Source organism: Hippopotamus amphibius, chromosome 12 (genome assembly GCF_030028045.1).
Source record: "Hippopotamus amphibius kiboko isolate mHipAmp2 chromosome 12, mHipAmp2.hap2, whole genome shotgun sequence".
Classification (NCBI taxonomy): domain Eukaryota; kingdom Metazoa; phylum Chordata; class Mammalia; order Artiodactyla; family Hippopotamidae; genus Hippopotamus; species Hippopotamus amphibius.
In genome coordinates this window covers 85,393,013-85,414,106 of record NC_080197.1, presented here as the reverse complement: position 1 = coordinate 85,414,106, position 21,094 = coordinate 85,393,013, and the positions used below count along the sequence as shown (strand labels likewise).

Genomic DNA, 21,094 nt, shown 5'->3' with positions numbered 1-21,094 from the left:
ATGAGGCTGCGTCGGCCGCGCCGCCGGGATTCCGGAGACGTCAATGGGCGCGCGTCACGGTCCCCGCCCGCCCGCCCGCCGGGGGAGGCGCGCCCGGGGCTGGGACGGCGGCGCGGGCGGCCGCGGGCTGCGGGGGCGGGGGGCGCGGCCGCGGCCGGAACCGGGGGGCGGGGGGCGCGGGGCCGCGGCGGCAGGAGCGCGAGGCGGCGGCGGCGGCGGCGGCGCCGTGGGGGCCCCCGCGACCCCCGGCAGCCCGGCCATGGGCGGCCCTGCGCTGCCGAGCCGCTCCCAGCCGGCGGGGGCACGGCCCCGGAAGGCGGGGGTGCAGAGGCGAGCCGGGCATGCCGGGCCAGGTGAGGGGGTCGCGGAGGGGGCGCGGGGGGCCCCCGGGAGAGGCCTGGGAAGAGCGGGGGCTGCGCGGGTGCGCGCCGGGGTGCCGGGGCCGCGCCAGGATTCCCGCTTGGAGGCGGGGTGGGGGGCGTGGGGGCAGGGACTGGATTCCCGGCGGAACCGGCCGGATCCGAGTCAGCCCCCGAGTGTGGCGGCCAACGCTTTCTCGCCCCAGCCCAAGGGTGGGGTTTGGCCCGCGAGGGGCGCTGGAGGTGGCCAGGCCGGAGAAATTCCTTCCATTGCCCCGCTGGCTGCGGGGAACGGGTTCCAGGACTTCGGGAGCTCAGCTGCCAGGACGCCGAGCCCGGAGGGACCAGCGTTGCCCGGTGCAACCCCTGCGTGGGGTCCGAGCCGAGAAACCGAGCCTGGAGAGGGTCTCGTGGAGTCAGGAGCGGACCTGGGATTGGAAATGCTGCAGAGGTGGCACTTCCAGTGGTTTCCAGGGGAGTGTTAATTTGGGTTGGGGGCTAGTATTAGGGGTGTGCTGGGAAAAGGAAGGCTGGGCAGAGGTAGGTGAATTCACAACAGTTATGCCCGAAGGGTGCTGATGGAGTAGGGGGCTGATAACAGCTAGGTGGGAGGCTTCAGTGGTGGCTTCAGGCTTGGTCCTAGACCCACTCCAAGTGACTTGGATGAAGACTTGAAAGGGAAGTCAGCCGACTCTGTAGTGACCTAGAGCTGAGAAAAATAACAATGACAAGTGTCTAGTACAAGAAAGCCAAGATTCCAGGTGATGGCAGCTAGGCAGAAGGATGGACCAATCCTAACAGGATGAATGTGACTGATTATAAATGTGGAGGCCTGTGCCGGAGTTAAGAAAATTAGCTGAGAAGTTCACCCTGGCAACCTAGGCCCAGAGCTTGCCACTCGCTCTCTGGTGTTGGCTGTCATACTGCACTGTGCCCACTAAGCAGGCCCAAGGAGGGAAGAGGGATGCCTGGCCTTGGGCTCCCTGGTTGGGCTCCCTGGGTTCTAATCCTAGCTTTGTCACTTCCTAGCTGTGTGACCTTGGGCAGGTTGCTTAACATTTCTGTGCCTTCGTTTCCTCCTTGTTAAAATGTTCATAACAACAATAATCCCTTCTTCATAGTATTGTGAGGCTAAAATGCGAACATGGTGTGAAGTGCTTTGTGATGTATTTAGCACAAGGTGTTCAACAAACAGCTGCTGTTGTTATTGTTGATAGTAGTAATATGCCCATTTCTGGGTGGGGACGTTGGCCAATGCAGAGTTTATGCCATCTGGAAGCCACCAGGGCTGCAGAGGGTCTGTGATTCATGTCCTGTTACAAGGAGTTTAGATAAGATAAGACTCGCATACTTGATAGGAGGGAGGAGAAGGAGGTTTCAGGTTGGCCCATGCAAGGCTGAGATATGGGGCTAGGGGCCCTTAATTCAGTTGTGACTCAACATAGGAAAGAACCCTCAGCCTTTGGGTCTGCCCGGACATGGAAGGGACAGCTTACCTGCAGTGTCTTCCCCACCCCCTTCCAAGTGACTGGCTGACCCTTCTTCTAAACCGGTTCTGATGCAGGCATGTGTGAGTGCCCCTCTCCCTCATTCCACAGATACTTACTGAGCACCTATGAGTACTGAGCTCAGGTTTAGAGACTGAACTCGGCAGCGATTGAGACAGATTGTAAACAAATGAATAGCATTAGTCCTATAGAGATAATAAAAATAGGTTAAGATGGTGGGGTGGGAGGTGAAACGGGAGTGGAAACCTGATTGATGAGAAGGAGCGAGCCACATGGACATCGCAGGCAGTGACTTTCCCGGCAGAGGGAACAGCCAATGCAGAGACTCTGGGGAAATGAAGCCCGTGAAGCTGGAGCACAGGGAGAAGGGGGAGCAGGAGCTGGGTACTGAAGTCTGGCCTGAGGCTCCCAGTCCCTTTTGGGGGGAATCACTTTCTCCTCCTCCAAGCCCACTCAGCCCTTGATTTGTCCTCTGCATGGTGCTGATTGTAATTGACCTTGAGTCATCCCCCCACCGTAACCTCCTGGAGCCCAGGGATCTCGGTTTGCTCCTTCTTGGATTTCCCACTGTTTGAGGCTCCCCGTCTGGCTCACAGTAGGCCCTCAGTAAATGCTCGTGGAATGACTCTTGAGGAGGGGGTGTTGATGTGGGACAGAAGATGGGATCAGATACCTGCTGTAAGATGTTATCACTTTCTGGGCACCAGCTGCATCCTTGACTCTGACCGCTGTCCTCAGATACAGGTGGGGAAGACCTGGGCACTCAGGTTGGGCCTGACTGTGGCTGGAGGTGTTTGGCCCTCCCTACCCTTTGTCCTCAGCTGGGGGCCGGAAGGGAGAAAAGAGAAGGTTGGTGGGGGCGGGGGGCTGGGGCAGGACCGCAGACTGTTTCTGGGGTATGGGAAGATGACAGTCATTCTGGGAAGCTGTGGGCTGGGCCAGGTTTGCAGCCTGGTTTTGCCTTCTGTTTGGGGTTGGAGTCCCTCCAGATGATGTAGACTGCCTTCCCCTCCTTCGTGCCCTGCTCCTCATTATACCCACAGGGATATTGGGGTGCTAGTAGCTCTGTAAAAGGAGAACCTGGCGACTCTGGGCCAGAGGAACTCCCCTTCGCCTGTGGACCCTGGGACAGAGGTTAGGAGGGTGAAGGAACCCATCGCCTACCCTCTGGGCCCCCCTCATCATTCCCTCTACCTCCCACTGTGGAAGCACCTCCTTCTCTTTTCCCAGACCTCATCTCAGCACGCAGGGCATCCTGATGCCCGGGGAAGATCACGCCTTGGCTGGTCCTCACCTTGGGGCCCAGTCAAGAAAGGAGAGCGCTGAGTAAGAGTAGGAAAGGGAAGGGGAGAAGTGGGGTGTGGGTTGCCCTGGCTGAAGGCTATGGCAGCAGCGGGTTTGGGGGGAGGACTTGAAGAGGCTGGAGGGGTGGCACACACAGGTGGCTGTGGAGGTAGAGGCCAGGTGCCCAGAAGTGGCTTGGAATAGGAACCAGTGTCTGGGGCGAGCTTTTAGGTGTTCTCATTCGGTTTCTCCTCATAGTGATAGCACCTGTGTGTGTCCAGCACTGCTTTAAGTCCTTTATACATATGGACTCATTTTGAGCCTGCTGATAACCATATGGTTGTTAATTTTAGAGATGTCAGTTACAGACTCTCATTTTCACAGATGAGTACCAGAGACGCTATGTAACTTGCCCAGGGTTTCCAGTGATGGAGCTGGGATTTGAACCCAGGCAGCAGGGATGCAGCATCTGTGCTCTTGACCACGCTGCCCCAAGCTGGGCCTTCCTGTTTTGTGACTGGAATCCCTTCACAGACAATTTCCTGAGAGTCCCTATTGCTCGGATTAGAAGGCTGGGCTGCCTAGAGACGGGGGCATGGAGCCCGTGCCCTGTGGGGGCCTCTGAGGCTTTGGGGGCCACGTTGGAGCCCCTTAAAGGAGAGAGGGGTGTTCTGCTCTGTCCTCACAATAGCTCCTTTTTCTCTGCCTATAACATGCCCTTTTATGCATATCAGGGAGCTGAAAGCTGGATTGAGGTTCCCACCCCCCAACCCTGGAGTGGGCCGTGAGGGTGAGGGGCTGTGTCTCCAGGGCCCTGAGGTGCCCCAGACACTGTTGGCAGTGCCTGGCCACACCTCATGTTCCCAAGTGCTGTTTGCTTGGGGTGTGGGCCCCCAGCCTCTGACGCCCAGCTGGGGGAGGTCCTCGGGCTGGCTGGTCCCTCCTCATGGCCTGGGTCCTGTCTCTGTTCCCACTCCTGTGTTTTCTGGCTGTGCTGTCTCCAGGGAATGGCCCTGCCGGCTGGTTTCTCCTCTCTCACACGGACTCTCCCCCCCGCAGGCCTCCACCTTGGACAGAGGCCAGCCCCGGCCCCTCCCTGGTGTCAGCGCCTTCTGCCAGGCCCTGAAGGCCCAAGGGATGATTGAGTGTTGTTCAAGGTCTGTTGGTCCATCCAGAGTGGTAAGTGCCCTGCTGTTGCCCTTTGTTCACCCCTGGGGCCCCTGAGCAGGTGGTTGGGGGGCTTAAGTGGGTGTGGAGCAGCCTGAAGCGGATGTGGTTTGGGGAGTGGAGGGGGAAGCCCTGCAGAGGTGGTGGGTGAGGTGCTGCTTGGCATGGGGAGATCTGATGTCTTCAGTGGTGGGGGTAGTGCGGGGGCGGGGGAGGGGGAATCCTGACTTTCTTCGCAGGACAGGCTGGGGGGCTCTGGGCCTGGGTGTCATGGGGTTGTGGGGGATGACAGCTGCTCCCAGGGCAGCATGTGCTTGGTTCCAGGAAGCTGATGGGGTGGGGTTGGGTAGCGTAGGGCCAGGCTGGGAGTATAGTGGGGCAGACCGGGGGATGGGAAGCTGGCTCGTTCCTAGGATGTAGGCACTGCACCAGGGGAGTGCATGAAGGGAAGCTGGGACCACCCCATGCCTCCCTGAAAGGGTGAGGACTGCCCCCTCGTGTGGTAGGCCTGTAGGTCCTGAGGGGTTTGGTGTGAGGAGGTGCCTCTGTGAATGGGGAGGATCTTGCTGACAAAGGGCAGGGACAGACCCTTCACTATTCACCCAACATCCCTGAGGGGGAAAGTCTCAGACTTGTGGCTTGGCCAGAGAAATCCTTGGCCATCTAGCTCCCCTCCTCTTCTTATGGATGAAGAAGCTGAGTTAGAGAGGGGAAAAGGGACTTTTCAAGGTCCTACAGTGAGGACATGTAGAGCCACGCTCAGAATCTGGGTCTTTTGGATTGCGGGCAAGCCCGATGGCCTGGTCAGCTGGTGGAGGACACAGCTTCCTTGCCTGAAGATGCCTCCAGAGAAGACACAAGCTGATCTGTGGGTGAGGGGTGGAATGTGGGAATGGGATTTCCACCAGGCCTTTCCCTGGGGACTTGAGACACTGGGATGGGGTCAAGGGTACCATAGTCTGGGTTACCATGTTTGCCTGAAAGAGCTGGAGTTAGCTTGGCACCCTGGACAGGGACCCTGTGATTCCCTTCCTTGCCAAGAACCAAGGGTCGTCTCTGAGTAACACCCGCTTCAGGCCTTGAGAGATCCCCGGATGAAGCAGGAGCTGGCTCAGTATCCCCCCTCGGGCCCCCAAACACGGTTGCCTCATGTGGAGCTGGTGTTCAGGGTGCGCAGAGTTGCAGAGAGGTGGCTGGGATGGGAGGACGGAGGGGAAGCCCTGGGAAGCAGGGCCTCCTGTCCCGGGGGCTGGGCTGGGTGAGCACCTGGCTTCTCGCTGGCAACAGGCGCTGTGCCACCAGCCCCGGGCTGCGGCAGGGAGAGGAGTTACTGTAAGTGGAAGAGGCAGGTGTCCCTGGTCCGCCGGAGATCTGGACTCGGGAAGCACGTGAGTGAAGATGACAGCAGCGGCCGGGTGTCTTTCCCTCCCCTCGGCCCCCACCTCTACCCTCAGCTCAGACGCGGCCTCCCGAGCGCCCAGCCTTCCCTCTGGGTACGCGGTGGCTCCTGTGGGCAGAATGCCCTGTGTTCAGTCCGTTGTCTGGGTGAGGGTGGTGATTGGGTGGAATTCCCATGCCCGATACGCTGCCAAGGCCACCCTGGGGGGCTGCCAGCGGGGGCCCATGAGCGCTCGAGCTGCTGGTCTTGTGACGTGGGCACCTGTCTGCCAGGCCCGGGCACAGGCCCAGGGTCACGCTCACGCCGGGGCTCCCGTCAGCTGACTATTTTGGGCTCTTGATGACCTGGGCCAAAGTCAGGCCTCAGTCAAGAGGGCTCCAAGGCAGCTCCCCCTGTCCCCAGGGGCCAGCTCTGGTTTCAGCTATTTAAACAGACGAGGACTTGCTGGCTGGGAGGCTGCGCCACGTCCTGGGCCCACTCAGCCGGTGCACAGCCTCAGCCGGCAGGACGGGCTGAGTGGACAGTCGCGTCTCTTTCCACCGGGCTCCCTGAGGCCCCCGGGAGGGGTCCCCAACCAACCCCTGGATTCTCCCTTGTACGGGACCGCTGAGAATCAAAGCAGATCGTGTGGAGGAAGCTGGTGAGTCTGAGGAATGGGGAAACTGAGGCACAGGGGCTGGGCAGTTTGGCTCTTTGTCCATGGTGACTGTCCACATTGTGGTTTCTTTGGCCTCGAGAGGAGGAAGCTGGGATGGCCGACCCTCCTGAGGAATGAGAGCAAAGGCTTGATGGCACTCGGATGATGGGAGTTGGACTTGGACCACTTTGTGGTTGAGAACCGGGAGACGTAGACGTAGGTGATGCCATCTCTCCTTCCACGTAGATTTGCAACAGGGTCTTCCATCCTCCTCTCCTGGCGACCCGGCCTGGATAAAGCACGGGTCTGCTCAGGCTGGGGAGGGATGCTGGAGTGAGTGGGTGTCAGGTACCTCAGCACTGGTCCCTGAGTAGGGTCCCTGGTCCCCCAGCTGGTTGGGACTTGGGATCTGAACCCGTGGGTTGACACCCCTGAGCCCTCAGCCCCTGTCCTGCCCTCCTTGCCCGGCTTCTCGGCTGGTTTGGTGCCTGAGAAGCAGGACGGGAGCGAGGCCAACCAGCTTGCCACAAACACGCTCCCCGGGAGCCGGTCCAGGGGCTTGGGCCGGCGTGGAATAAGCGGAGCTCCTTACGTGGGAGGCGGTGTGCGCTCCTTCTTGGTTCTCGAAAAAAATTTTTTCCCTTTCTGAACGTGAGTCTCTAAATGAATCCAGAGCCTGTGACTAAAAATACTTTAACAATAGGAAAATGCCTCAGTCTTTCCGGCTGGGGCTCTTTATCAGAGGGTTTTTATTTTGGAATTTGAAATTTTGCCCAAGGAAACTGGGTGGAGACCTTGGGCAGGGGCAGGAGAATTTGGTGGGTTGTCGATGTTCTGCAAGGTGGTGGCAGACCCTCCAAGGGTGGGGGAGAGAGGAGCTGGCCAGGAGCTGAGCAGACTGAGGGGCACGGAAGGAGATTTGAGGAGGGTACAAATGAGGCGTGGGCCAGCTTTTCCCAAAGGAACTCTGTGATCTTGTCTGCGTTTTCCAGCTCCATCTGGATGTTCTTCCTTAAGTCTGATCTTATTCCTTTATGCTGTTCACTGATTCCTTCTGGCCTGAGAGGGGGCTGGAGGTTGAGAAATCACTGGACTGAAAATGACCTCTATGGAGAGAGGTCTGACCTCCTTAATTAACCAGCTTTCTTCAGAGTATCAATTGAGTACTTGCTGCATACAGTCTGGAATTTTCCTGGTACTGGGTGGAGCCATCTCTCTGGACATACTCTCATTTCCTTTCATACAGCCCTGGAGAGGGAGAGGTGGGGATGAGGGTCCTCTTTATCTCTGTTTCTTGAAGAAGGAGGGTGCTGGCTCCCCCGTCAAGCTGGGGGCCCTGGTGTCTCCTTTCTGTGCCTGCCCCAGGTTCCTGCTGCAGGTCCCTTCGTGTCCCAGTCCCCGGACAACGCTCCCATTTCACTGTGAGCTTCTCCTTTCTGTGAGTGACTTGAATTCTAACAGCACCAGGACTTGTGATGTTGTCAGCATCGGGCAGATGAGGAAATGGTCTCGGAGAGGAGAGGGCACGGGACTGGCCCCGGGTCACACACCAGGCTTGTTGGCTCCTAGTCAAAGATGCCTCCGAGAGTTCCTTATCTTTTGCCTCTGTTGGGGGCTGGGGTGAGAAGTGGAGGGTGGGGGTGGACCTGCCCAAGTGTCCTTGTTTCCCGGGAGGTAACAGCGCGTGTGGTCGTGGCAGGGCCTGGGCAAGGGCCAGGAGATCAGGCCCGGGCCTGACCCTGCATCCCCAGTTCCCAGAGCTGTCCGTGGAAGCCCCTGGGGGCAGTGGGCAGAGCTTCCCTGCCCACAGCACAAATCCCCCTGCCTGCTGCCAGGGCAGGAAGAGGAAGTGGCCGGGTCAGGCCTGGTGATAGGTCCTGGGGCTAAGGAGGGGAAGCTCCCAGGGCCACTTCTCAGGGGGAGGAGGCAAAGCTCATTCCCTCTGCCCACCCCGAGGGAAGGGTGTGAGGCCCATGGGTGGGGATGGTCTTGGTGAAAGTAGGGCAAGTTCCTGCCTTTTGCTCGGGAGGCGCGCAGGGGCCAGACTGAGTGTGTGAGTGTGTGAGTGTGTGTGTGTGTGTGTGTGTGTGTGTGTGTGTGTGTGGTGGGGGGGGAGGTGGTGAGTGCAGCGTGGGAAAGGGGCTGTGCAGTTCCACTTCCTCCATCTCCTCTTTACCCACCGTCTTGGCTGGGGGACGATAGAGCACGTTGACTGCCCATTTGGGGCCTGCCCTGGGCTCCTTACTGTTGAGGATACATGAAGGGGCCTCCTGCCAAGATGGGGGAGACAGGGCCTTGCCCTCATGTTCATACTTGCTTTGCGGGGGAGGGATGATCTGAGCACATACGTTCCCGGGCCGCATAAGATTTGACGAACAGGGGCCAGGCCCTAGTTGAGTGGTTCAGAAAACATATTACAAGAAGACCCCTTTCTCATGTCAGATGCCACAGCCTCTCCTAACCGTAGCTGTGCCCTTGAGTATGTGTTAGAACACACACATAATGAGAAACAGCCACTGGTTGTCTGTGACTTCAGTAAATTCCAGTGGCGTCTGCATCCATTTGAATAAATCTCTCCCCTTTAGGCGTGGCTATTTTGTAAGTAAACTTTTGTTTCTGAAAGTATAACATATTTTTGAAAAAGCATACAAATCATAGATGTGAAATCTTAAAGAGTATATCGTTTGATGACTTTTCCATAGTGAGCTCACCTAGGTGACCATCGTTCAGACTAGGAACTGGGATGTTTCCAGTCCCCCAAAGACCCCCTCATAGGCACTGCTGTTTTTAGTTTATAGGCCGTGTGTACCTGGCTCTGTGGTGCATTTGTAAGAATCAAGGCTCATGGGGCCAGAAGCCACAGTTCTGGAGTTCAGAGTCAAGGGCAGTGGGTCCAGCACAGAGCTGGGAGTTAGGGGAGTTTGATTCCTGGCCTCTAAGCCTCCAGCTTCTCATTTATAAAATATAGGTGGTAATTCCAAACATACAAGGTTAGGGAGAGGGTTAAGTGGGAGAGTCCATGTGAAGTGCCCTAAGCCGAGGTCTGAGCCTTTGTTGGTATTCCCCACTCTCCCCCAGAGCCTCTGGTGAGAAGGTACTTATTATTAAGAGTTAGGCTGGTCCAGGAGGGTGGCATGAGCTGAAGTCTTAGAGGATCCGTAGGATTAGAGTAGAAGGAAGAGGAACAATGTGCCCAAGGGGTGATGGGAAGGTTTAGCCCAAGGTCTTTATATTGGGGCAGGGTGGTGAGGGCAGATTGGTGGGCTGTGCTGTCCTGTGGGAGCCTGACCTTAGGCAGCTGTCTCTTGTCTCCAACACGACACCTTTCCCTGCCCTTTCTGTGTTATGGCCCTGCCTTACCTTCTCAGCATCACCTCTACTTCTGGATACCCCTCCCATCATTACCTGTCCCTTTCCACCCCTTACCTCCCCCACAAGAAGCTGTTATTTCTGACCTTCTCTTAAAGCCTGGACTTAGTGGGGTCCCTTGGAGTCTCCATCCAGCCTTGGACCAGCTTATGCTCTAGGCCTCCCAAAGTCTACATCAGTTATGCCTTTTCACCTCAGAGCCCCAGGCCACTCTCCCTGGAGGGCATCTGGCCAGCAGGGATGAAGCCTGAGGTCCTCACGCCCCTCTTACCTTTCTCCCCTCTCTTAGGCGAGGTGCTGCCTGACTGTTCCTACAGAGGGACTCTGCCTTTTTCTCCTCGTTTACTTATTTCCAGAGTATAGTGTGTTCCGAGCCCCCAGCATCACCTGCCTCCACAAGCACGGCCAGGGGGCAGCTGCTGTTGCCTCTCCCACCCCCTGTCTTTGGGGCAGCAAGACTGCAGCCTCCCAACCTGCAGCCTCCTGCGGAGGCAGGGCCTGGGCTGCAGGCACAAATCTGGAGGCTAGATTCTGAGACGTGGAGATGTCGGCGAGGAATCTGGACAGCTCCTCCCCACACTTGAGTTTCCTGGGGCTCCTGGGTAGGCCTCCCTGTGGAAGGGTAGGGATGGTCTATGTTGCTTTTTACAAATGGAAAGTAGTGGGGAAAAAAGGGGGTGCTAGGGCTCAAGGCTGGCTCCGCTTTCAAAGAGACATTAAGGCTGCAGCTAATACACCTTTTTTGGGGGGTGGGGGATGGGGTGGGGTGAGTTTTGGAGGGAAGAACATTAGCCTGGGAAGAATACTGGCCTGGCTAATCATCTTTTGTTGACATATTAGAATTGTTTTTATTTTCTGAGGAAGGCCCTGCTGGGGTGGGCTGGGGGGGGGGGGCGGTTGGAGGTGGGGGGGGGGGGTGGAGACACCAGCCCGTGACCCTGCTGGGTTAGTTTCACCAGCCCGTCACCCTGCTAGGTTAGTTTCACCAGCCCAGACTTGCTTGTGGTTCTGAGCAAGGGGCAGCTCTTCCAGGAGCCCTTGGGTTCTAATCTGCAAAATGGGAGGACGTGAATTATATTAGTGGTTTCAAATCAGTTTTAAGCTGTGGAATCCTTTTTTTCCAAGTAATATCTTATGCAAAAGCCCAAGGCAAAGAAAAACAAAACTTTGGCTAAACATCCTGCCCACACTTCACCTTCCCACAGGTGGCCTTGAAGGGTCTTTGGAAGATGGTTCAGCAAAGGCCAGAGCTCTCCAAAGACAGGTCCATGTTGAGACTGTATGCTGCAGTGGGGGAGCTCTGCTAGGTTCTGACCCGATCCCTGAGTGAGACTGGTGTTACATGAGGACTGCTCCATCCATGGTGGACAGTAGGGTTTGGAAAGAGGAGGCAGGCTGGTGAAGGAGCAGTTTCTTAATGGTGTGGGTTAAGGAGAAGGGGAAGTTGCTGGCCTCACTCAGCAGGTCTTCTGCCTTCAGGCACCAGTGAGGCATGGGCTGTGGCTGGCGATAGGAATGGAGGATCCAGGAGAGGTTCCAAAGCAGAATTTCAGGAAAAGTGAAAAGTAGCATGTGAAGCATCAGGAGCAGAGACAGTGGCGGGCAGGGGGTGCAGAGACGGCAAGCTCTGTCTGCGACGAGTGACATTTGAGGTGCTGGCGGGACCTCTGAGTGGGCAGAAGTGGGGACTGGAGAGCAGGGTGTGAGAAACCTGAGAGGGAGGTGAGAGTGGAAGTGAGGAGCAGGAAGTGCCTCCAGGGTAGAGGGAAGTGCTGGTGGGTGACCAGGGGAGGCCAGAGTGGGGTCCCTGGGCTCAAGCTCAGTGTTGACAGGGGAGGGGGGGTGGGGGGAGGGGCTCTCTTCTCCTAAATATTAGCCTTTCTTCCTTCGTCTCTCACCTAGCAGGTGCGGGCTCCCCAGGCTTGGGGCAGAATGGGGGAGGGGCGGAGGGGTGACAGCTAGACCCGGGAAGGCTGCAGGTGGCTGCAACCTGGCCTGTGCCCTGGTGCAGCCTGACAGGCTGCTCCTGGCGCAGGTGAGAGACACCCTGTCCACAGGTGCTGGAGGTGAGGTGGGAGGGTGAGAACTTCCTGATCGCGGGACACCAGTGGGTGTGAAGGGATCCCCCAGAGATGTAGTCAGGTTCCACCCCAGTATGCCACCACCTTTCCGTGTGACCTTGAGTAAGTGCCATTCTTTCTCTGGCCTTGTTTATTTATAAAATGGGGAAGAGTCGGCACAAATTTGAAAAGATTTCTCAGGCTCCACCCGGTTCTGAAATTTGGTAATTTCCCAGCTAGAGTGCTCTCAGCCTGCCAGGGACTGGGGAGGGTAGTGGTGAGAAGTCAACTTCAGCTGTGAAGCACAGCCCACTGGCCTGTCTCGGGCTTGGCGAATCCCTGCCCTGCGGAAGGTACTTTGCGTGAGAAATTGAGGGGAGGGAATAAGCCGGGGGCGGGCAGTGTGGTGTCTGACGTGCCTGGGCAACCTCTCAGCCCGAGACCCCGCTGGGGAAGAAGGGTCAAGCGCAGCGGCGGCGCCTTGGGCCGAGGTGGAGGCGCAGGTTCCCCGGGGTGCGTCCCTGCGTTGCCCGCCCGGGTCGCCCAGCAGGGCACTGGGCACCCTGGGCCTGCAGGAAGGGCTGGGAGGGTGCAGAGGAGGAGCGGGGCGCGGTCGCGGCTTCCAGGAGCAGCCCGAGGGTGCGGAGATCCTCGTCCGGGGAAGCCTCGCGGCTGCAGCGCTGGAGCGCCCTCTTCTTGGGCTCCGGCCGTGGGGCCGGTTGTTTCGGCCCCAGGGGCCCGGGGCCGGGTCCTGCGGCCGGGCCGGGGAGCCTCTCGAGTCCTCAAGCGGCTGCTATTTTTAGGCGGCGCGGCGGGCGCGAGGGGACTATTTATAGATCAAACAATCCGCGCTCCCTGCGTCAATGGAACCCCGCGTGCGTCACGCGCGCAGACATTCCAGGCCCCCCCTCTCGCCCCGCCCCCTCGGGCTCCCCGTCCCCGCGCCTCCCCCTGGCCGCCTCCCGCCGGAACCGCGCCGCCCCCCGCGCCCTTGTATGGCCAAAGCTCGCCGGGCCGCGTGCGTCAGTGGCGCCCCCGCCCCTCCCCGTGCGTCACGGAGCGCTTAAGAGCAGGGTCCGGCGCGGCCGGGAGTCCCAGTGGTGGAGGCTGCGAAAGTTGGGGGAGTGTGCAGGATCGCGGGAGCGCACGCGGGGCCAGGCGGCGACTTGGGGCGCCGGTCCTGGGCAGAGGGAGCAGGAGCCAGCCGGGTAGGTGCACCCCCCACACACACCCCCCCCCCACCCCGGGAAGCGTGCATCTCAGCGCGGCTCTGTTTTGGTTTTTTTTAGCGGGGGCGGGTGTTGCATGAAGTAGATGGGTGTTCGCGCGGGCAGAAAAGATGTTTTAGGGTCAGCATGAAGGAGGCGGGTATAGGGTGCAGCTCTGGCCTTGGGGTTTAGCGGTTGGAACGGGATGAGGACCCAGATCGGACTGGAGCCTACTGTGTGCTGTGTGTGTGTAGGGGGGATGTCTGTAAGGTGCAAGCCACAGAAGGTTAGGTTGGCGCCGGCAGTGGAGACTTGTTCAGTAGGAGACTGGCTAGAGTTCAGTCTCCCAGGGTTCTTTAGTGGGCACCAGGCACCCGGGACTTCGTTGCCGATGGGGTTCTCAGCACAGCGGTGGGGTGGGGGGCGGTGGCGGGAAGGTGCACAGAGCTTGGGCTGCTGGGATCTGTTTGACTCCTACCAGGATTGAATTTTGGAAGGGGTCTCCTTCTTCCCATCTTGTCAGCTCTCTCCTCATGCCATCAGTTGCTTTCTTAATACTTTAGAAGCTGTGGATTAGTTTGTCGTGATCCCCAGCTGGAAGTTTCAGCCTGAACTATCTTAGAAGAGGTCTGGATTGTTGAAGCTAATGGCCAGCACTGGCGCATTGGCAGAACTGTGCAGGGGCTGCTGCTGTGTGTTGGAATGGAGTCTTCTTACCGGCAGGAGCAGGGTCTCTGGAAGCATAGGGAAGATTGTTTTCACTGTAGCTTGGATCTGTGTGTGTGTGTGTGTGTGTGTGTGTGTGTGTGTGTGTGTGAGAGAGAGAGAGAGAGAGAGAGAGAGAGAGGGAGGGAGGGGGAGAGAGAAGGGGTGTACGTGTGGAAACGTTGGTCCTTCGGGATCCTTGATAGGAGTTGCTAGTGTTGCAGTCTCTGGTGTGGTACCACCTAGAGGATACCCCCCACCCCCAGTCTCTGTTGGATCATACAGGTAGGGTGCAGCCTGAGGCTTGTTTAGCACAACAGGTGCAAACCACATTGTTGCCAGGACCTGCCTGAAGCCGGATTCTCCTTGCTCCCTCCTTCAACCCCGCCTCTTCCTTCTCCTTGTGCCCCTGCCAAAGGGTAGATGTAGGTCTGTATCTTGTGTCATGAAGTACCTGCATGAAGGCAGGAGTGGGGGTAGTTTGGTGGGGGTTGATCCGGATGTGGGATGTCCAAGTGGAGAGACGGGATTTGAATACGGCTGGAACGCCCAGCCCAGCCCTGCGTAGCTGCTGCCTCTCTTCCTCCACGCCAGCCCGGTCCCTGCTGGGCTGTCGCACAGGCAGACGTGGCCACCCTTCTCTCGTGCAGGTGCTCTGTGCCTATGGATGGGTGCCCCTGAGTGGGTGGGGCCAGAGTTTCTAGGGGCTCTGTTGTCTGGGTTGGTTGTGGGAGTGTCGGGCCAGGGATGGAGCTGCCCTGTCCAGGGCCCAAGGAGGTGGAAGAAAGGCTAGAACCAGAGGACTCCCTGGGCTCTTGGCCAGGAGGTGATGCCCGCCTTTGCCCCTCCTGCCGTCCCCCTTGATTACGGCACTCTGTGTTTCAGCCTGCGTTCTTACCCAGCCTCCCTCCCTGACTGATGAGGCCAGGGTCACGGAGACCCGCCCCCCTCCCCAAGCAAGGAGGTAGGATGGGAACTGTCCCAGAGTCTCCCCTGTGTTACTTTTTGGCTCATCTACAAACTTAAGGATCCCCCTGAATGATGCTCTCTCTGCTCCTTCAGGCTCCTCAGGATTGGTGGGGTGTAGCCCCCTTTGCCTGAGCTCCTGGGTTCTTCAGGGCACAGAACTCTATCGTGGAGGGACCCAGGCTTCCATCACCCGCCGGCAGGCTCCTTCCCTTCCCTTCCCTGCATAGCCACCTCAAGTCTTCTGCTGGACTCTGAGTTCTCTCATAAAAATAATAGAGGGAAATGCTTTGAGGGTAGTAGAGAAATTCCTCTTCAGGATGGTCCAGGGGCTGCTTTCTCCTTCATGCTCCCCCCTCCAGCATATGGCCTTTAAAGGTCTGGAGCCAGGCTCCCTGATCCCTTGGGGAGCTGGGAACTGGGTAAGGAGGCCGGGCTCCCTTCCTCGTTGCTTCTGGGAGCATCCCAGGCAGTGTAGAGTGGGTGCCCATCCCCAGATGGCAGGACTGGGGTGCGCGTGGGATCTGCAGTCTTTGCTCAGTATGTAGGGTGGGGGTGGGGAGACAGGCTTATTGCTGCTTAGGCCGCTTTTGTAGGCAGCTGGGCCTTCACTCCCAGCTCCTCTTGCATTTGCAGGGTGTCCTTCAGCCCAGGCACTGTGGGGGGAGGAAGAGAGGGGGGTTTGGAGAGGCTGGGCCTTGCCTGGGAATATTCCCAGAGGTGCCAGGTTGGAGGAACAACCTATCTGCTCCCGGGACTGGGCTCAGGCTTTGCCTGGCTGCCTCTCCCACCCAGCCTTCTCCCAGCCCCCGCCCGTGCCTTGCCCCGTGAGGGAGGGGCAGGGGGCTGGAGGAACACAGCTTTCCCCTGTTCCAGCAGAGAAATGCTGGCTAGATGCCTTCTGTAGGGTTCCCAGGCTGCCTGGGGTGTGGCTGGCCTTCCGACTTGAGCCCACTCTTGCTGGGCCATTGCCCAGGGGCTTTGTGACATGGAGGTGGAGATGGCGCTCTGGCCGGGAGCCAGGATTCCTGGGTTCCGTGGTGGGCCACGGCCCTGACGCCTCAGTGTCCCATGTCTGGCTGGGATTCCTGCCACCTGGCTGCTCAGGGACCTATACTTAGAGGTCAGGCTTCAGGCTTCTCTTACTGACTCCCCCCTCCCCCCACTTTGGTCTCTTCCCTCTCCAGAGATGCCCTGTATCCAAGCCCAATATGGGACACCAGCACCAAGCCCAGGACCCCGTGACCACCTGGCCAGCGACCCCCTGACCCCTGAGCTCAGCAAGCCCACCATGGACCTGGCCAGCCCCGAGGCGGCCCCTGCTGTCCCCACGGCCTTGCCCAGCTTCAGCACCTTCATGGACGGCTACACAGGGGAGTTTGACACCTTCCTCTACCAGCTGCCGGGAACAGCCCAGCCGTGCTCCTCGGCCTCCTCCTCGGCCTCCTCCACATCCTCATCGTCGGCCACCTCCCCAGCCTCAGCTTCCTTCAAGTTCGAGGACTTCCAGGTGTACGGCTGCTATCCTGGCACCTTGAGTGGCCCGCTAGATGAGACCCTGTCCTCCAGTGGCTCTGACTACTATGGCAGTCCCTGCTCAGCCCCGTCACCGTCCACGCCCAGTTTCCAGCCGCCCCAGCTCTCTCCCTGGGACGGCTCCTTCGGCCCCTTCTCGCCCAGCCAGACTTATGAAGGCCTGCGGGCATGGACAGAACAGCTGCCCAAGGCTTCTGGGCCCCCCCAGCCGCCAACCTTCTTTTCCTTCAGCCCTCCCACCGGCCCCAGTCCCAGCCTGACCCAAAGCCCCCTGAAGCTGTTCCCCTCGCAGGCCGCCCACCAGCTGGGGGAGGGAGAGAGCTATTCCATGGCAACAGCGTTCCCAGGCCTGGTACCCACTTCCCCACACCTTGATGGCTCGGGGATGCTGGATGCGCCCGTGACCTCAGCCAAGGCCCGGAGTGGGGCTCCGGGTGGAAGTGAGGGCCGTTGTGCTGTGTGTGGGGACAACGCCTCGTGCCAGCATTATGGCGTCCGCACCTGCGAGGGCTGCAAGGGCTTCTTCAAGGTACGGGGCTGCCCTGGGTGTAGCTCTTTATGAGAGGTGGGACTGGCTGCTCTCTCACCCCAGCGGGGTCTGTGGTAGCTTCCCTTGGGTTCTCCTCCCAACAAGTTCTGCTCTTTAGGAAGAGGGCAGGCCTGCCAGTCAGGCCGCTGTCCTGGGAGCAGGGAGCTGGGACTGGGGCTGTAGAGATGGCGGGAGGGCTGAGAGCTGGGCAGAGGGTGCGGGCTGCAGGGGTACCCAGGAGGGAAAGCCTGTGGTTTTCCTCTGCCTGGCCTCCCCCCACTCAAGGTCCTGGTGGGAAGAGGGGTGCCCCAGGCACTCGTGTTCCTGGCACAAGATGAAAGGATCTGAGACGAGGGCTTGGTACTTGAGGGCTGGGGGTGGACTTGGGAACAGGCTGTGTGTTTGTCCCAGTGCTGGGTGCCTGCTTCGCTTCCCAGCCCCAGCCCCAGCCCCTCCTCAGCCTCCCATTTCTGCCCCAGGGAAGGGGCAGGTGGACACAGGCATGTTGAGAAGTCCCGGTGTCTGGGCTGTTGGGGAGCCCCAAGCCCCTGATCTTGTGTCCTGAGGGTGAGGCTAAACCCTCCCGCAATGTCCCCAAGACTTTTTTCTTCCTCCCCCCACCCATCCATCTCTCCCTCCCCTGCCACCCAAATGTTAGAAAAATAGCTGTGAACAGAGAGCGCTTTTGTCTGTGATGGCAGTAGGATCTGGACGGTCCCCTCCCCTGAGCGCTCCCCACCCCCACCGCACACTCTGACAGCCTGTTCCGTGTTGCCTCCCCTTCCCAGCGCACAGTGCAGAAAAATGCCAAGTACATCTGCCTGGCTAACAAGGACTGCCCTGTGGATAAGAGGCGGCGAAACCGCTGCCAGTTCTGCCGCTTCCAGAAGTGCCTGGCTGTGGGCATGGTGAAGGAAGGTGGGTGGCTGGCACAGGCCCAGCGGGACAGGGGCAGGCAGAGTCCCCCTGCCATCTGTCCTGGGGGGCCGCAGGGGAGGGCACGCCTGGGCCTCCCCCACCTCGGGTCCACCTGCCTGCCTTGTGGTGGGGGAGGTCCCCGCAGGGTCCCCTGGGTCCCAGGGGCCCTGCCCAGCATGGGTGTGCACAGCTTGGGCTGCGAGTCCCTTCCCTGGGTCCCTTTCCCCCTTCCTCACTCCTGCCCATTTCTCTGCAGTTGTCCGGACAGACAGCCTGAAGGGGCGGCGGGGTCGGCTGCCTTCAAAGCCCAAGCAGCCCCCGGATGCCTCCCCTGCCAATCTCCTCACCTCCCTGGTCCGGGCGCACCTGGACTCAGGGCCCAGCACTTCCAAACTGGACTACTCCAAGGTGAGGCCATTGCACACATTCAGCGCTTTCCCACGCGTTGGGAAAGCCGCCCTCAGCCCCCAGTTCCACAGACGGAAAAGAGAGGAGGTCCCTGTAGGCTGACCAGGTGGAAAAATATACCCTTTTGGGTGGTGGCCAGTTAGAAAAACTGCTCCTTCCAGCAGCCGTGGCCCCGGGTTAATATGCGAGAGTTGGCAAGCAAGCGTGGGTGGACTCTCGACTCCACTCTCACCCCCGGGATCTGGCATCTGAGGGCACGACATGGCGGTACGTGGTGGGCTCGACGCGGGCCTTTTCCTGGGGTCTGACCCCACCGGCCCGCCTCCTAGTTCCAGGAGCTGGTGCTGCCCCACTTCGGGAAGGAGGACGCCGGGGACGTGCAGCAGTTCTACGAGCTGCTCTCGGGTTCCCTGGAGGTTATCCGCAAGTGGGCTGAGAAGATCCCCGGCTTTGCCGAGTTGTGCCCCGGGGACCAGGACTTGCTGCTTGAGTCCGCCTTCCTGGAGCTCTTCATCCTCCGCCTGGCCTACCGGTGAGCTTCCTTCTGTCTGCTCAGCCCTCGCCCTGCTGCCCTGCCCTTGAGCCCCCCTGACGGCTGTCTGCAACCCCGCCCGCCAGGTCTAAGCCGGCCGAGGGGAAGCTCATCTTCTGCTCAGGCCTGGTGCTGCACCGGCTGCAGTGTGCCCGCGGCTTCGGGGACTGGATCGACAGCATCCTGGCCTTCTCTCGCTCCCTGCACAGCTTGGTGGTTGACATCCCTGCCTTTGCCTGCCTCTCTGCGCTCGTCCTCATTACAGGTGGGTGGCTGGTTCCACGGGCCTGGGGAGGTGGGGAGGGCTTGAGGGCCTGGCTCCGGATGGGCTGGCGTCTGGCGCTTCCTGGGCCCCCACACCGTGGAGCGAGGGTGACTAGGTGCAGAGAGGGGCAAACATGGCTCAGGGCAACACAGCTGGCAGGCGGCAGGGCAGGGTTCAGGCCCAGCTGTGGCTGACTGCAGACCAAGCCAGCCTGTGAATTATCCCCGACGACGCGAGATCCTCACTGTGTAGGTGTCACGTATGGCCTAGAGTTTGGGTTTGTTTTAGAAATTTTACTGAATCACGTTGCATACAGCAGATTTTCACAAACGAAGCACACGCACCGAAATAGCACCTAGATCAAGAAACAGACATGACCAGGACTCCAGAACCCCTGCTTTGCCCCCTTCTGGTCATCAGCTCCCCCAAGGGTAGCCGCCACCCTGACTGCTAACGGCACAGATCAGCTGTGCCTGTTGTACACTTTACGTAAATATAATCACGGAGGATGGAGTTTTTGGCATTAAATGTGAAGGCTTTCAGGTCTCTTTTTTGTTTATTTTTTAAAGCACCAGTATCTGCCCCCATCTCTTTTTTTTTTTCCTTTTTTCCTTTCTTCATATTAATTTTATTGCCCCATCTCTTTTTTACTTAATTTTTTTAAACTTAAATTTCACAAGGCTACATAAGGACCAAAAAACGGTAGGACAAAATCCAAGGCACTCTAGGCTGCAGAGAGAACGGTGGGTTTTGAGACCTCCTTTCCTTGGAGGTGACCTCTGAAACGCTGCTGCTCAAACCTAGGGTTTCTCACTAACAGTCTGGGGGAAAAAAACCCAAAAACCAAAAAGCAGCACTGGCCTAGTCAGAAAACGTGCTTGGGGTTTTATTTCCTTTTTGTGACCTTAGGCAAGTCATTTAACCTCTCTGGGTCTCACTCTGTCACTTGGAAGATGAGCATAGTGAGTGTTGCTGCCTTGCTGGGCCTCTGACGGTGCTCCTGTGCTTTTGCAAAGTGCAGAGGGGTGTGGGGGGTTGGTCAGTGGCCGCCCTTCCAGAGACCTGGGAGGGGCCAGGTCTGCGGGGGTGGGGGGGGGGGGAGAGGGGCGTCTGGTCCTCAGCTGTGCCGCTAATCCCGCATCTTCCCCTCAGACCGGCACGGGCTGCAGGAGCCCCGGAGGGTAGAGGAGCTGCAGAACCGCATTGCCAGCTGCCTGAAGGAGCACGTGTCAGCCGAGGCGGGCGAGCCCCAGCCGGCCAGCTGCCTGTCGCGCCTCCTGGGCAAGCTGCCCGAGCTGCGGACCCTGTGCACCCAGGGCCTGCAGCGCATCTTCTACCTCAAGCTGGAGGACTTGGTGCCCCCTCCGCCCATCGTGGACAAGATCTTCATGGACACGCTGCCCTTCTGACCCCGGCCCGGGAACACGCGTGCACCCCGTGTGCACGCTCGGACGCCACCCCACGTGCCTTTAGCCCACGGCCCACGGACCCCTGGAGCTCCGCGCCCCCCGGCCTGGGCCCAAGCTGCAGACTGGCGGCGCCTCCCACCACCTGCTCTGGGAGGTCGGCAGGGAGCTCAGGCCCTGGGGGAGGGGGATGCATCCACAGGGGTGACCCTTACTATTTGTCTTACCCCCCAGCCCAGCCCTGGTCTTCATGTTTTTGTAAGATAAACCGTTTTTAACACACACACCGCCACGCTGTAAATAAGCCAAATGCTGCTGTAAATACAGGAAGGAAGAGGTTGAGGTGGGAGTGGGGGTTGGGAGGGAGGGATGGGTTCCCACCCGCCTCCTCCTGCGTGCTCTCCTCCCGCCCGCCTTCCACGTGTACATAGACTCACTCTAGGAGGAAGACGAATGACAGACTCTGACATTTATATTTGTGTATTTTCCTGGATTTATAGTATGTGACTTTTCTGATTAATATATTTAATATATTGAATAAAAAATAGACATGTAGCTGAAGCTGGGATCCTGTCTATCTCTGGCACCCTCCCCCATACCACCCACCCCCAAAATGGCATAAGAGACGGGTGGCTCCCGTAAATCTTGGATGTTACCAACCTGAGCTTACAGGCTCAGTTTACTCCTCTGTAAAAGGAGAAGATGATGGCACCTGCCTCATGGAGTTGTCGTGCAAAGCACGGAGGCTAGTTTCTGACACGGAGAAAGCCTCTGGCAAAGAGGCCTGGCTCCTGGATGGGGCCCGCACTGGAGGCTGATTCATCCAAGGATAAGAGCA

The 21,094-nt window shown here is 58.9% G+C and overlaps 1 protein-coding gene across 6 annotated transcripts; it reads left to right on the top strand.

Annotated features, from left to right (window-relative positions):
- Nucleotides 1-218: 218 nt before the first annotated feature.
- On the top strand, nt 219-20,807 carry NR4A1 (nuclear receptor subfamily 4 group A member 1). 6 transcript variants are annotated; one of them, XM_057703874.1, is made up of 10 exons: nt 219-353; nt 4,211-4,330; nt 5,606-5,706; nt 6,120-6,357; nt 15,850-16,727; nt 17,516-17,645; nt 17,902-18,053; nt 18,383-18,585; nt 18,672-18,850; nt 20,003-20,807. In XM_057703874.1, exons 5-10 carry the CDS (start codon nt 15,852-15,854, stop codon nt 20,257-20,259), a joined length of 1,797 nt encoding a protein of 598 aa, XP_057559857.1. In that variant the 5' UTR covers nt 219-353; nt 4,211-4,330; nt 5,606-5,706; nt 6,120-6,357; nt 15,850-15,851; the 3' UTR covers nt 20,260-20,807. The 6 variants fall into 6 exon arrangements, with proteins under 6 accessions (XP_057559857.1, XP_057559861.1, XP_057559859.1 ...); XM_057703876.1 differs by lacking the exon at nt 219-353 and adding an exon at nt 2,963-3,001; XM_057703878.1 differs by lacking the exons at nt 5,606-5,706; nt 6,120-6,357.
- Nucleotides 20,808-21,094: the final 287 nt, after the last annotated feature.

Bases quoted from the DNA above. Each gene is read 5' to 3' on its own strand.
- NR4A1 (XM_057703878.1), top strand. From the start codon at position 15,852: ATGCCCTGTATCCAAGCCCAATATGGGACACCAGCACCAAGCCCAGGA. The intron at 16,728-17,515 runs GTACGGGGCTGC...TCCCCTTCCCAG, and splicing joins GCTGCAAGGGCTTCTTCAAG to CGCACAGTGCAGAAAAATGC. The intron at 18,851-20,002 runs GTGGGTGGCTGG...TCTTCCCCTCAG, and splicing joins TGCGCTCGTCCTCATTACAG to ACCGGCACGGGCTGCAGGAG.